This window comes from Tachypleus tridentatus, chromosome 9 (assembly GCF_004210375.1).
Source record: "Tachypleus tridentatus isolate NWPU-2018 chromosome 9, ASM421037v1, whole genome shotgun sequence".
Classification (NCBI taxonomy): Eukaryota; Metazoa; Arthropoda; class Merostomata; order Xiphosura; family Limulidae; genus Tachypleus; species Tachypleus tridentatus.
In genome coordinates, this window is record NC_134833.1 from 37679720 (window position 1) to 37695326 (window position 15607).

The 15607-nt window shown below is 34.6% G+C and overlaps 1 protein-coding gene across 7 annotated transcripts in view; it reads left to right on the forward strand.

Moving 5' to 3' along the window:
• LOC143225080 (uncharacterized) overlaps positions 1-15607 on the forward strand; it is a 57448-nt gene that overhangs the window by 30334 nt on the left and 11507 nt on the right. For 6 of the 7 annotated variants that reach the window (XM_076453805.1, XM_076453804.1, XM_076453803.1 and 3 more), the window contains 2 exons: positions 2297-2474; positions 5980-6535. In XM_076453805.1, the coding sequence (XP_076309920.1) occupies positions 2297-2474; positions 5980-6535 (734 nt within the window). Of the gene's footprint in view, positions 1-2296; positions 2475-5979; positions 6536-14458; positions 14702-15607 lie in introns of those variants that run through there. The other variant, XM_076453808.1, reaches the window with a different exon arrangement.

Here is a 15607-nt window from a genome sequence, read left to right on the forward strand (position 1 = left end):
TCATCAAGGCCTTCAGCTCTGCACTGGGGCTTTCTGCACTTCCCCAGTTCAGAGCTTATACATAGTCTCATGAACCTTCTTTGCACTTTCGCTGTTTGCAACTGTCTTTACTATATGCTTCAAAAGTTCGTTCCTTACCAAAGCATCCCACTTGGGGTTGTCTTTTCCTTCCTCGATGGGCCATGCTTTTTCAGATCAGATGGTCTACCATTGCTTCTTTTGGCCTTCGTATCTAGGCACAGTTGGATGAATTGGGTCAGTACTTGGATTACATTGCTGTATCCACTGGTCCACCCATCCCACCATGGCTTCTTACAGTCCCCAATTGTGACCTATCTTCAAGTCACCTGAGAAAAGTAGACACTCCTGTTTGGAAATACTGTCTGCTATTTGTTGATTATCTTTTGAACCATCCTTCCATTCTTATTTATGCAGATGATTCGAAATCAGGTGACTGTGTGGGCTTTGCTATGGTTTGTTGTGGTTTGGTGGTTGCATGCAGAATCCCCTCTACAGCTTCTGTGTTCACTGCTGAACTGTATGCCATTTCTCTTGACCTGAACCACATAGAAGCTAAGCAGTACTGAAACTGCATGATTTATCCTGACTCGCTTAGTTCTCTACTGGCCTTAGAATCACTTCACGTTGGTTCACACCCTGTTCTTGCTGATATTCAAAACTGACTGCCCCATCTCTCTTTAACATCTACTTCTATCCAGTTTTTTGGATACCAGGCCACGTTGATACTTGCGGGAACGATCTCACCGACACTGTAGCTAAGTCTAACTGCTCTGGCACTATCACTGCTGTGCCTGTTCCATACATGAACTATGGTCCTGTATTCAAAGCTTGGCTCCGTGCCAGCTGGCAGTCGACTTAGAGTGATCAATGGGAAAACAAGCTTTTCCAAATAAAACCCTATACTGGACTTTGGCCGTCTTGCTTCCATTAGGATCGGAAAGGGAAAGTCGTTCTAACTAGACTACACATTGGACACAATTTTTTAACTCATCGTTTTCTTTTATCTGGAACTGATGCACCAGTATGTAGTTTATGTAACACTCAGATCACAATAAGCTACATTTTACTTTTTTGTCATCGTTATGATTCACAACCATGGCACCATTTTCACCATATTCTGTCCCAAGGTTTGTCCATAACGTTAGACAGTGTTATTGGTGATGGTGACACTGTCCACCTTGGTAATGTTTTTAGTTTTTTAAAGGCCATTAATCGTTTTAATGCCATTTAAGTTTTTTAATTTATACATTACACCTTTTTAATGTGGCTCCCTTTTAAAAATCACAGTTCATCTAGTTCGATTTGAAATTAGAAACTGGCCGTAACATTAAATAACTCGAAACAAGGACTGGAAAGGCCAACTTCAGGTGACTGACGGTGGTTTTTGTACTTACCTGTTAGTCTTCCTGGAGAGTTATGATTATTACAGTCACGCAACAGAAAGTCCTTTACAACTTTAATTACTGTAGTTTTTCTCTTGACGTTGTAGACTAGATGTAAACATTGATTTTATGCTATTTATTTATTTATTTATTTTTTAACTTTGTTTTTGTTTTACCTTAATTCCCTTTTATAAATATTACTGAAATTACTTTTACCTTTTTGCTGGACGTTTGGCACAGATAGCCTAGCTGCTTTGTGCCATAAAACACTATGTCAACCAACCAACCAACCAACCAAATCTGTCACTTTATAATGCTAAGAACTTGATTTCAATACCTGTTATTGGCACAGTATGGATATGCTGTTATGTATCTTTGCTTAACAACAAACAAATTTTAATGTTTATTTCATGTTAGTTTTTAGTTTTTGCTTATTATGATTTGGATTTGACATTTTTGTAAATTTTGAAAAGTTGATATCATGAGTTTTGAAAATACCTTTTCATTCTTTTATTACTAGATGTAAACATTGGTTTTATGCAATTTATGTTTTTTTAAACTTTGTTTTGTTTTACCTTAAATTCCTTTTATGAATTTTACAGAATTTACTTTTAACTTTTTACTGGACATTTGGTGCAGGTAGCCTAGCTGCTTTATGCCATAAAACACTAAATCAACTAACCAACCATTCAAGTCCACAGTTAACGTATTGAAAGAGTTTAAAGTTTTATGAGATTTGTCTGCATTTTCAAAACCACATTGAAGTTTTGTTGAAGTAGACATATAGTTGGTATATATGTATAATGACAATTTTTGAGAAATGCAGCAAAGTTGGTATGTAATCAAATAAGTTGTTGTTTATCTAAATATTGCTGTTCCTTTTTTTTCTACAGTGGTTCAGCCAGAGGAAATAGTCCGAGCCCAGAAAGAAGGTGATATTTTAATCCATCCTGAAGATATTGTAGAAAAGAACGAATCTCCACTAGGTGCCAAGGAGATGCATTCTGTAAAACCAATTCACATTCCATCCTCTGTTCCACAAGCCAGAGAATTTAATTGCAATAACTTAAGGTAGTTCTTGTACAACCTGTAGCATTTTTGTCTTTGAAAAAAAAAAGTGTTTGATAGTCAGATTGTTTAAAAAGCCTACCACAAGCAACCCATTGTTGTCAAATGCTGTTGAACTCCATGTTTCATCTTTCCATATTGCATCAGTTACAGTTAGTGGTGTCCCACAGTTTCCATGCTACTGCTAAGATACTGTTGCCTTATCTTTGAGTTGATATATTAAACACTAAGTGTAATGTTGAACAAAAAGTAGCTTTTCTCCTACAAGAAAGGATTCTTATTCTAGACAGTATTTTGTCTACATAAGGGGAAAGATGGTTGCTGTGCACCACTGCTGTAATCACTTTGGACTGTTTGAGGCCACATTTTTTGCTTTTGTGTTTTGTTTACATATCTACTCATGTTAGAAATTACTGTTGATAATTAACTGCAAAAAACCCCAGAAAATTAAGGTAAGTGATGTAATGGCAACCAAGTTTGTTGAAATTTTATGTACTTTAAAACTTTCTCATATTAAGAAATATGTAATAAAAATGAGAATAACTTGATTTTTAACAATTCTTGTGATTTTAGTAGCTTCTGTTTCACCTCAAGGAGTAGTGTAAATTTAGAAAACTCAGCATGTCCTGTAATATTTGATTATGTGAAATTATTGCTTTACAAACATGGACATGTAATTAATTAATTAAAATGTTCTCCTTGGTGTGGATTCCTGTACGTGGTGAGGGGACCTTCCAGGGAAGGTTCTGTTCTTTCTGTTTACCTCCTCTGGGATCTAAATATCCACCCATGTGCTTGCCGTACATGGCGATCCATGAAGGGGAAGAGAGGATTCTGCTGGTTGAGGGGTCAAACTCTAACACATCATTTTGGCCTTGAATTCCTGTAAACGGGTGGCCTTGGGGTGGCCCCCTTTGGGTCAGCTGGTCCACTTGGACTAGGGTCAACCAAGTACCAGTGTTAGATGTTCTTAACAGGTGTTGTGGACATTATATCTGATGCTGGTGTTTGGGTATAGTGCTCACAAAGCCTGGTGTTGCTGCAGTGTCATTGTTTGACATTGTAGTGCATCCCCTCGTAGGGCTCCATGGTGGGTGGGGTCAGTGGACACTGAAATATTCCTTTTTTATTATGGATCTTTCAAATAAAAACTGAAATAAAATAGTGAAAAAACAATCCATTGGTAAATGACCATGTCTTGAAGACTGAGCATCAATCTTCAACATCTGTAACACCTGTTGTACCTCATTTTCTTATCCTACATCCTCTTTCAGATAAACCTTTACAGCAAATGTCTTCCTTTATCATTTAAAAGGGACTGGAGGGACTTGCTGTCTCTACAAAATCAGTAAAGAAGCTTTGATCTGGTGACATATTAGTGGAAACATCCACATCTCAACACAGTGAACTCTTGCATTCAAAGGCAATTGGGATGTACCTATTGAGGTTACACCTCATGCTACTTTGAATTTATCACGAGGAGTTATTTTTGAGAGGGATTTGAAGAACATCCCCGAGTTAGAGATTCTTGCTGGTTTCTCCACTCGAGTTTATGCAGTGAGGAGTATCTCCACTTGCAAACATGGAATTATGATGCTGACTAATATCCTCTATCTGACATTTACATCACCACGTCCATCTGCCACTATCAAGCCAGGTTATCTTAATTGCAGAGTACGGCCGTACATTCCAAACCCTCTCCGACATTTCCAGTGTCAGCGGTTCGGTCACTCAAAGACATCATGTTGTGGTTCCCTAACATGTGCTTGTTGCAGTGGCAAGAACCATGATGCCTATGAGTATGAAACGGACCCTAATTGCATCATTTGCAATGGCTCTCACTTGCCCTACTTTCGTTCTTGTCCTAAATAGTTGGAAGAAAAAGAGGTGCAGCGTTTGAAAATGACTCATAACATTACTTATCCTGAGGCTCGAAAGTTGTTGTCCACGACTTCATCTTGGACATATGCTGCCGCACTTCGTTCCACAACTACAGTTGGAGTGCAGACAGATCTCTCTATGCCTCCAAAAGAATTGTTCTCAAAACAAATGAAAGTCTTTTGACCTCCATGGTTAAAAAAGTTGATGAATCAACTTCAACACCCATCTCTGCAACTGACAAACCTAAAGATGACCTAAGAAGGTTGAGATGTTGTTCTCTGCTTTATTAGTAAAAGTGTTAATACCTGTACCAGCCATTCTGAGACTCATTTTTACTTCAAACGAGTTTCTTGTCATCATGAAATACTCTGATTTTATTTCCTATATTTTTGTCCACCAGTAGTAACAGATTAGGAAGGGGTGAATGTATATCTGATTTAATTTTATTATTGTTCAGGATCTCTACTACCCTAAACTAATATCTAATTATATGCCCAAAATAACACATCATACATGTTGTTGTGTGTGCACACACGCACACACACACACACACACACACACACACACACACTGTCTGTACAATAAAGGAGTTATTGCATTCCCAGAAGGAAGAGGTATGTGAAAGGACTAGAGTGATAAGGTTTGGTATATGTATGATTGCTTGGAGACATCATTTACGAAATTTGGTTTAAATAGTTAAATTTGATTCATCTCCATATAATGATGTAAGTGGCGTTATAAGAAGCTTTGGTTTTGCATATAATTTAAACAGACTAATTTTATGGCTGCCATTTTGTTACATCACAACTCATAGCACTACTGGACTTCAAGATACAGCCAGTTTCATTTGCAGATTTAACACATTACTAAAATAAGCATCTTAGATTAAAAATACTTTATCTTCAGTTTGTTTGATTAAACCCATGTTTACCATGTTCATCTGATACCTATACTTATTAGTTCAGTTTAGTTCTCATCTTTTTCTTGTTGATATTCAAAACAGACTGGCCAGTTTCTCTTTATCATCTACTTCTATCCAGTGATAACAAGCTTTTCCAGATAAAACCTTCTATTGAACTTTGGCCATTTTATTTCTGTAAAAATCGGGAAGAGGAAGTTACACTAACTAGGCTATGCCTCGGTTACAGTTTTTTAACTCATTTTCATTTATCTGAGACTGATGCACTGATGTGTGGTCTGTGTGACATTCAAGTCGCAATAGCCCACATTTTACTGTTGTGCCATTTTTATTACTGTGAGTGATGGCATGCACCATTTTACACGTTTTTACTATGGGCTTACCCCTGACATTGGAAAGTGTATTGGCAATGGCAACACTGTCCATCTTACAAATGTTTTTGATTTTTTTAAGGATCATTAGTCTTTTTAATTCTATTTAAGTTTTAATCTTATGTTGGGCTACTATTTTTATTTTAACTTAATTTCTCTTTACACTTTATAATGCTTTCAATGTTATTTTATATTTTTAACCAGTTGTTTCACGCAGTTAGCCAAATTATTTTGTGCCATAAAATGCCAAATAACAACAACGACAACCTATAAGTTTATCTTTGTACTATGTTACTAAGAAAATAATCTTAAGTGATATGGTATGTTTTTTTCATAGGAAGGAGGAAATTTGCCCAACTCGACCAGAAGTTTTAATGGAGTCAGCTTCAAGAAAAGAAGATAATGCAATTAAACAAGAACGTCGTGCTGCTGCTTCTCTGTTTGCCAGAGTTGAAAAAGATCCTTTTGGTGATATTTATTCTCCAGGAAGGGCTGAAAACTGTCAGCCATTTCACTTGACATCTGAACCATCCTCTCAGCATGGTGTAGTTCCACACCAACATGCTTTCCATGCTCGTGTTCAAACTCTAGTTGACCATTCTGGTAGACGATCTCGCAAAAATGTAGAGCTTGGCTGTGAGAACTCTCTTGTAACAAGAACGAGTGATACTGCTTCCATAGGACATCCAATTATAGATTCAAAAGATCTTCAACAGGCTCTTGAATCTGACAGCAGTGGTTCCATTGGAGATGGATATCGTTATGTCCACAGGGTCCAACCACTTGAGGTGCGTCATATTTCTCATTCTGATAATATGCATCACAATGGTTCCAATCAAAAAGGTGACAAAGTATCACCTACTCGTCTTCTTACAAAAGGAGGAAAGAATAGGGTTAGTATTTTTTTGATATCCTACACTTTGATTGTAATTTAAGCATGTGGTTTTTCAAGCTTAATAGTCTAATGCAAATATTGATTTTTTTTTAAAATCTTATTCAAGATCAGTCAGATTTCTTTTAAGATATAGTGGTACTTTGGTTCTCGAATGACTCCCTTCTTGAACAATTTGGTTTTCGAATATATTGTTTGAGAAAAAAATGTCTCGGGTTGTCGAACATAAACTCGGTTTCCGAACCAAGCTGTCGTGTCCCAAACCTCTGAAATAACCTGACTGATGACCCAAACGACTCTTCAACCATTTTTGGCCCACGTCAAGCTTGCCCAAAACATTTTACCCTCACCTGTCGCTCAGTCCACACCCCCGTTAAAATCTGCTGTGAACGTTCTTGTATTTTTTTTTTTTTTTCTTCTAAATATTTCGATTAAATAAGCCACCATGGGGTCAAAGAAGGATAATGAAACAGCAAACCAAAAAGAAAAGTTGTTAGAGCCACAATAGAGATGAAAAAGATCTCATAGCAAAGTATGAGAGTGGTGTTTGCGTGTTTGACCTTACTACACAGTTTGGTATGGCAAAGTCTACAGTCTGCACCATACTGAAAAATAAAGAGGTCATTAAAGGAGCTGATGCTGCAAAAGGAGTGACAGTGCTTACAAAACAAAGATCACAAACAATGGAAGAGGTAGAAAAACTGTTGTTGATTTGGGTAAATGAAAAACAGTTAGCTGATGATAGCATTTCTGAGACCATCATTTGTGAGAAAGCAAAGCAGTTGCATGCTGACCTCCTGAAAAAACACCCCTGGAAGGAGTGCTGATGCAAGTGATGCCTTTAAAGCTAGTAGGGGGTGGTTTGAAAAATTTAGGAAGAGAAGTGGCATACATAGTGTGGTGAGACATGGGGAGGGTGCCAGTTCTAACAAAGATGCTGCTGATAAATTTGTTACAGAATTTAAGTACTATGTAGAAGCTGAGGGTTTTATTCCCCAACAAGTGTTCAACTGTGATGAGATAGGCCTCTTTTGGAAGAAAATGCCAAAGAGGACCTACATCACCAAGGAGGAGAAGTCACTGCTAGGACAGGCTAAATCTGTTGTTATGTAGTAATGCAAGTGGGGACTTAAAACTTAAGCCTTTGCTTGTGTACCATTCTGAGAACCCGAGGGTTTTTAAGAAAAAATAATGTTCTGAAAAGTAAACTAAATGTCATGTGGATGGCTAATAGTAAAGCATGGGTAACCAGGCAATTTTTTATGGAGTGGGTCCATGAAGTGTTTGCCCTAAGTGTAAAGAATTACCTCACAGAAAAACAGTTGCCACTCAAGGCCCTTCTTGTGATGGACAATGCACCTGCTTACCCACCAGGCTTGGAGGACGGGTTGGTGGAGGAGTACAGTTTCATTACAGTGAAGCTCTTGCTCTCTAACACGACTCCTCTCATTCAGCCCATGGACCAGCAGGTCATATCGAACTTGAAGAAACTCTACACCAAAGCACTGTTTCAAAGGTGCTTTGAAGTGACCTCTGACACAGAGTTAACCCTCAGAGAGTTCTGGAAAAATCACTTTAATATCCTCCATTGCTTGAGGATCATAGACAAAGCCTGGAGGCCAGACTCAGTAGCAGATAGAGACTTTGAAGGCTTTGAGACTGAGCATGTTGTCGAGGATATTGTCTCACTAGGCAAGTGTATGGGCTTGAATGTGAGTGGTGATGATGTGGAGAAGTTGGTGGAAGACTACAACACTGAGCTCACCATGGAAGAACTCCAAGACCTTCAGAAGGAGCAGCAACAGAAGGCAATTGAGGAAGTGTCTTCAGATGAGGAGGAGGGAAGGGACGATGTTTTTAGTTCACTAATCAAGGAAATATGTGGAAAATGGGGAGAGTTACAAAGTTTTATGGAAAAATTTCACCCTGACAAAGCTGTAGCAAACCACAGCATAAACCTTTTCAATGACAATACCATGTCTTACTTCAGAAACATTTTAAAATGCAGGCAGAAACAAACCTCATTAGACAAGTTTTTAGTGAGAAATAGGTTCAGTGAGTCTCAAGCAGGTTGTAGCAGTGCAAAGAGACAGAAAAGAGAAAGAACCCCAGAAGGAGAGTTACCTGATGTTTCTATGGAAGGTGACGCCCCTTCCAAACAATAATAACCATCCTACTCTCCATGTTCCTGAGCACAGGCAAAGCACAGTTAAATTTTCATTTATTGTTTTTTTAATGTGTTTATAGTTTTTGTGGTTGATTTTATGCATGTAAGTATTATTATACAGGTATAAATAAGCAATATTTTTACTTAAAATGCTTCATAATGCATAATTTTTGGAGGTCTGTAACAGATTAATTTAATTTACAGTATTTCTTATGGGAAAAATTGATTCGGTTTTTGAACAAATCGGTCTTCAAATAGCCTTCTGGAATGGATTATGTTCGAGAACCGAGGTACCACTGTATACATATAAAAGAAAAATGATATCTTCAATATTATTCACCATAATTTATGAATTTGTAATTTTTGGACCCTGTTGCTTAGTTAGCAAAAAACCACATTAAATGGAACAAACTGTTTGATGACTTGATATTGTAGAAACTTGTTCTGATATGTTCATGTATCCTCTACAATCTCACATTTTCTTCTGACAACGTGATAGTGAAAAAGAACACACAAATGTTTCAAAACTAGTTTCTCCAACCTCAAGATCTTTAAGTTTATTCGCTCTACACAGTATTGTGTTCCTTTATTACTGTTATTCATTATTAATTTTTTTCACATCCTTTGTTTTTAGTAGTACTAAGAATAACAATTAGGCATGTATCATTTTAAATTGTTGTTATAATGTGGTTTTTTACTTTTTTGAAGAAAATACAAACATGGATGTGGAGGAGGAGGCTTGAATTAATTTCTTAAAATAATTCTTTTAATATTTAATTCTGTAAACCAACGTTTTACATCTGGAACTAATGTGATCAAGTAGTCATGAACAGTACTGGCTATCTACTAACTGTGTTTATTATCTTAAAATGTATAAAGTTAGCTACCATATCAAGTAACCTTTTATCTGTAGTTAAACATAAAAAAGCCAGCAAAGAAAGTAAATTTTAAAAAATTTGGAATTTGAAAACCTGAAAATGGGTGTTATAACTATGTCAGTAGTTGAAGAAGAACTCACAAGACACTGGATATGTTGTTTCATTGACACATTTGTGTAGTAAAGATATTAAAGCAAAGACAAACAGTTCAGTGGTTTTTATAAAGTCCAACAGTTCAAAGGTAGAACAAATTTAAACGTTAGATGATTGTAACATGTAGATACCCAATGATTTGTACAATATACAGTTGGTGTTTCCAGCAAACCAACCCCTACATTATGTATGAATTAAAGGAGTGAAAAGAAAATCAAAATATATTAAATGGTATCAGACATGTTTGGAATAATTACTTTAAAAGCTATGAAGGTTTAAAGCTATGTTTTAGCAATGTATGCTTGATTTGGAAAGCCTACTTTTCTACTGGTAAACATTTGTGCTTACTTAGCCCATTGCTGTGCATTATATAATTTAGTCACACAGAAACTATAAATATGCACTATATTTTCAAACAAATCTTCATGGAAATCTCCAATTCCAGTTTAACATTTTACATCTGGAACTAATGTGCTCAAGTAGTCATGAACAGTACTGTCTTGCTGCTAGCAGTGTTTATTATCTTTACAATGTATAAAGTTAGCTCCCATATCAAGTAACCTTTTGTCCATAATTAAGCATAAAAAACCAGCAAACAAATAAAAAATTGGGAATTTAAAACCTTCAAATGGGATTGTAAAAAAATTAAGGATTCAAGGCTGGAGATACTGTAGACATTATTCACTCAGTCTACAGACTTCTATTTTGGCTCCATGCTGTTTCTTAAAATACAGATTTTTAGTTTGAGTGAATAATCTCTAGTCTTGTTTTCTTACTATTTTTTAAACCACTCCTATTTTTCAGGTTTTAAAAGTCCCAGTTCTTTGTCTTGTCAGTTTGAGAACTGCTTGATCAATCATATTGAAATTTTGGAAGATAGCATTTAAGAAAACTATGACTTAATATGCAATCTTTCTTGTTTTTATTAAATGGAAAATGAATAATCTTTTTTAATTTCACATATTGTGGTAACAGTACAATAGTACATTTCAGTTGGAGCTCAAATGGTCAGGGAATAACATACTTTAGTCAGTAAAAGATCTGGAAGAAGTTAGGTAGCCTCATTTTGTTGAAGGTGGGGTAACCATATAAATAGAAGAAAATTTTTCTTCAAGCTACAACAAAGAACTATTTTGTGAGTTTATCCTTTTTGATTAATTATTTTCAATGTGAAATGTTAAGAATTAACCCCCTCACCCTCATTATTTAACTTAAAGGGTTAATAGTTAAAATATTTTTCATGACTGAATTGAAAAAAAAAGTGGAAAAAATACTTCCTAGAAGAAAAGAAACATAGTTGTTATATCTTATAAAATTATTTGTTACTTTTTAATTAAGTTACTATGACAACTAAATTGTGTGCCAAATGGCATGGCATAAAAATATAATAATTAACTCCTAAAAGTTGAGTGGGCACCATAGGTGTCTGGCTGAAAAATCCTGATTTACCCATCAGATATATCAGTATTCAATAACGTTTATCACTTTGGCTGAAAAATAATCCAATCTGTGTTATTATTCACCTTTTATAAATAGACCAGATATTTTGTGATGTGTGATAATGATTGTTAGGACACCATGAAAATAATTCTGGCTGAACACTTAAAGTTACAGGTTTATAGAGTTAATAACTACTTTGAAGTTTTACAGTTTTCTTAATATCTTATTAGCCATGGTTTGATGTTAATGGCCATTAGTCTGTAGTTAGATGGCTTGGGGTATCATTATTTCTTTCAAGAGTGAATATTTGCATTGCATTCAGATTCAAATTTTATTAGAATATTTTTAAACTTTGAGATGAAGTCAAACTTTTTAGTAAGCACAACATTACTGGTTCATCAGATAGAAAATAAAATTTTATATTATTAAAAACACTAATAAAGAAAACAATTTTAATTATGGATATTTTGGTATTTCCTTAAATTCCATCATAAGTGTCAAGCTCTTGTTAAAACAAAATCAGTAGCTAATGTTGTGTTTTGTGGTTCAAGTATTATAAACTAACTTTTATTGAGATTGTATTTGTTGATGATGGAAGTTAAGGAAAATGTAACTGTCTGTAATAAAAAGTGTTTTTGGTACTACTATATTTTAATATTTAATATAAAAGATTGCTATTGTGATAATGCACACAGTACAACATAGTGTGCTTCATAATATTTTTGATTCAGGAATGCTACTCAGCTGCACCACCAAGTGGTGTGCTCCTCAGTGGCACAGTGGTATGCCTGACGACTTACAATGCTAGAAACTTAGTTTTGACACCCATGGTGGGCAGAGCACAGATACTTCTTTGTATAGCCTTTTGCTTAACTACAAACAAAAACAAGCCACAAAGTAGTATTACTCAGTGCACTCTACTGTGTAAATTCCTGTGTATTTCACTAGCCTATGATTATAATTATCATTAGATTGAAGTGCTCCACCAATAGGAGGGTAGCACATCCTCTGTGCAATGTGATCCTCTTAAACATTAGCACATGAACACAAGCTTTACTTTCTTTGGCAGTGCTTGTCTGTAAATGTTTTTTTTTTCATAAGTTTTATTGGAATTTTTGTACTTATTGTGTAACCTTTTATCACTAATTACTGTGTAGTCTTTCCTTAATTTTCCCAATCATATGAAAGGATAATACTAAATTATAAAAATATATTTTAGAACTTTCAAATTATTTTTAGTCTGTCTTGCACCATTTCTTCGTGATATATTTTGGGTATTTTTTTGAGCACTGACATTTTCAATTAATGCTGTTTTTGGCAATTATCTCTACTTTGTGTTTTTTGCCTTTGGGACCAGTATCTCGTGTATGTGTTTCATGTTCTGCTATCCATCCTTGTGATAAAGGATGGTTGAACAATCCGTGGTTCTGCTCTAGTGACACGTTACCATTCAATAAAATATTTGTATGACACTATCTTTTGTTATACCACCTCTACTGATCAGAATGTTCCCTGCTTGCGATGGAAGTAATCTCCTGCTGAGTGCTGCCCCACTAAACTACCTTCACTTGAGACAGGCTTTACCTTTTTAATGCTGTTTTCAGAAAGTTGCTCATCTATGCAATTTCTCTGCATCAGCCTTTCCATCAACTTCAACATCAAATTTTAGCTCTTTGTGGTGTAGACACATGAGAAGCATTTTTGAAATTAATAATTTCCTTACCTAAAGATATATTTCAGATAGATACTCACCTCTCTGCACCACCTCCCATCCTTCTTCTCCACTACTGATGCATTTATATACATATGTGCTAACATGATGTTTATGGAGGATTTATTTCCTTATTTTTTGGGATAGAGGCTTCCTTTAAAGCACATGCAGGAATTTGTACAGTTGTGATCACAAGGTAATAGTTTTTTGTTGTGTAGAGAATTCAGTATCTATCTGTTAATGTTTGTAACATAAAAAGTTAAAACAGATTGAGCATTGTAATGGAATTTTTTATTGTTAAATTAAACATTGTTTTAAAAATATGTGTGTGTGTGTGTGTTTCTTGACTTTTATTAATGTTTGTCTGTTTAAGTAGCTTGCTATGATCAATGACATTTATACTGGGAAAAGAAATTTTAGTCTTAAAGGTAGAAATTTCAAGGGACTTTTAGAAGATTGTAGCAGTAGTTGATTGGCACACATGCTTACAGAAAATTCATTGCACTTTACAAGCATAATGTTTCAGGCAGTGTGCAACTATTGTAACTACTTTTGCTGCTGTTAGTTGCTTTTATGTCTGACAGTCACAATTACACCTTATTGCTCAATACTGAAGTTTCCATTATATTAAACTTCTGCAAAAAACAGTGCAATTAATATTCCACACTGGTTTTTAGAGGCTTTTTATAGACCATATACTGTACATGAACATTGATTCATCATTAAGTAAATCAAAGGTACATAGATCCACTGGAACTGCAATGGATATTTCGAATAGATACATTCTTTTAAAAGAATTGCTGTGATTCCAGACTCTTTGGTGATAAAAAATGGCTTCTGATTTCAGTGGGTAGCTGGAAGTTTCTAAACATAGGGTTCATGAACACTAAAAGCTTGTTTATTGTATTGCTGTTGGTACCAGGAGATATGTCCTGCTCCATTGCAATGGTTTCTTTGAGTCAGGTATTTTATGTAGTATCTGAAATCTTCACAGTGTACATTAGAGCATTGTTTTTGGTTTGTCTGATATGTGGCTTTGGAGCCACTTGTACTATTGTTTTATGAATTTGTCAACTTCAGTGAGGAACATTAAATATTCCTTTCTTCAAAATGTTGATTTTTGTTTTTTGCTATATCTCATTAAACCTTTCACGATGGGTCATGGGTCAAAGGCCATGTAACTGTTTGTTGGCTTGCATTCAGAATTTTAATGAATTTCTATTTTATACATTTATGTCAATATGTTTGGTATCAAACTGTAGATTATAATTCAAACTTTAATGTTATATATGAGTTAATATCTCAATTTAAAAGTAAATATTAAAAGAACACACCTAAATATAGATCTTAATGAGTCACGTTGTGTGTTTAAAGCAGCACTGTTTAAAATTAGACATTTGCAATTTCAAATACTAACTCTTATAGTTTGGTACAAATTAGGAACTCAAATTACTAATACTGACAAGCTAGAATATAAAACAAGAACCTTTATTTTGCTGAGATATGGCTAATGCGCTGGCCCCATTCAACTCTTTTTCATGTTTTTAAACAGTCTCTTGTATACTCTTACTACAGTATATGAGGTGAATAACCAATCGGCAGCTTAGAATGTCCCCTCTGTGGTTTTCTCAGCCATTTTAATCTGAAGTCTACCAGATTCTTTTTAACCTATATTTCATGAAGGTAGGTTATGTCTTTAGTCTGTTCAAAGTTTCATATATTTTTAAATTTAAATACATCTTAGTTACTAAACTTAATAAATTATCTTATTGTATCAGTATAGTTATTGATGATATTTTGGTTATTCGACTTTATATATAAAACCTAAAAAAAATAAACTGGTTTGATGTCCTCTACATGCAAAAGTTTAAAAGGCTTAGCAACCAAGTTCAAAGGTTATAGTGAGAAAAGATAATTTTTGCTTTATTTCCAAATTTATTGTTCTATATTTTAAGAAAAATAAGTTTAATAATTCATTTCTATACATATATAATGTATAATAATTAAAATGTGACTGTACTAGTTCACTGAAACAAGTCAGGGAAGACTAAAGATCAGTTATATTATTGGATATGTGAATTGAGTGCACATACACTGTGTCAATGTGAGTTATGTAATGTTGGCTGGGCATGACTGAAAAAATGCATATGCAAGTATATAGCATTACGGTTAGAGTATAGAAAATAACAAAATATAAAGTCGTATTCAAAACAAATGTTTGAAAAGTACTCAGGATGTTTTGCAGAGGTATTAAATTTTGCAGTTTAACTTTTACTTTTTAATAAAATTAAAGCAAAATTATAGCAATATATATGTAAATGAGTTTACACATGTTTAAAATTTGAACCTTAAAGTTGATTTAAGTCAATGCATATTGTCATATTTATTATTATTTTCATCAGGTTTTGGTACTTAGATTACAATTTATTTCAGATTTTGACTTCTTTTAAATTGCTTTGCTGCTTTACCCCTAAGAATAGTTTACAATGTATTTTAATACAAGTGTCCTTAGTAAGGTACACATAAGATAAGTATCTCAACATTTAATTAAGGAGTTTCATGATTATTGATCATATTACATGTGTTTCTCAGCAAGATTATCTCTTCTAAGAACATACTTGAGAATTACGGGATGAAGAACAGTTTTCTTCATCATAATATGAAATCACTTTGCATTCAGACTAGTAATGAAACATGCTCTATTTTCACAAACAAATCTTTAGT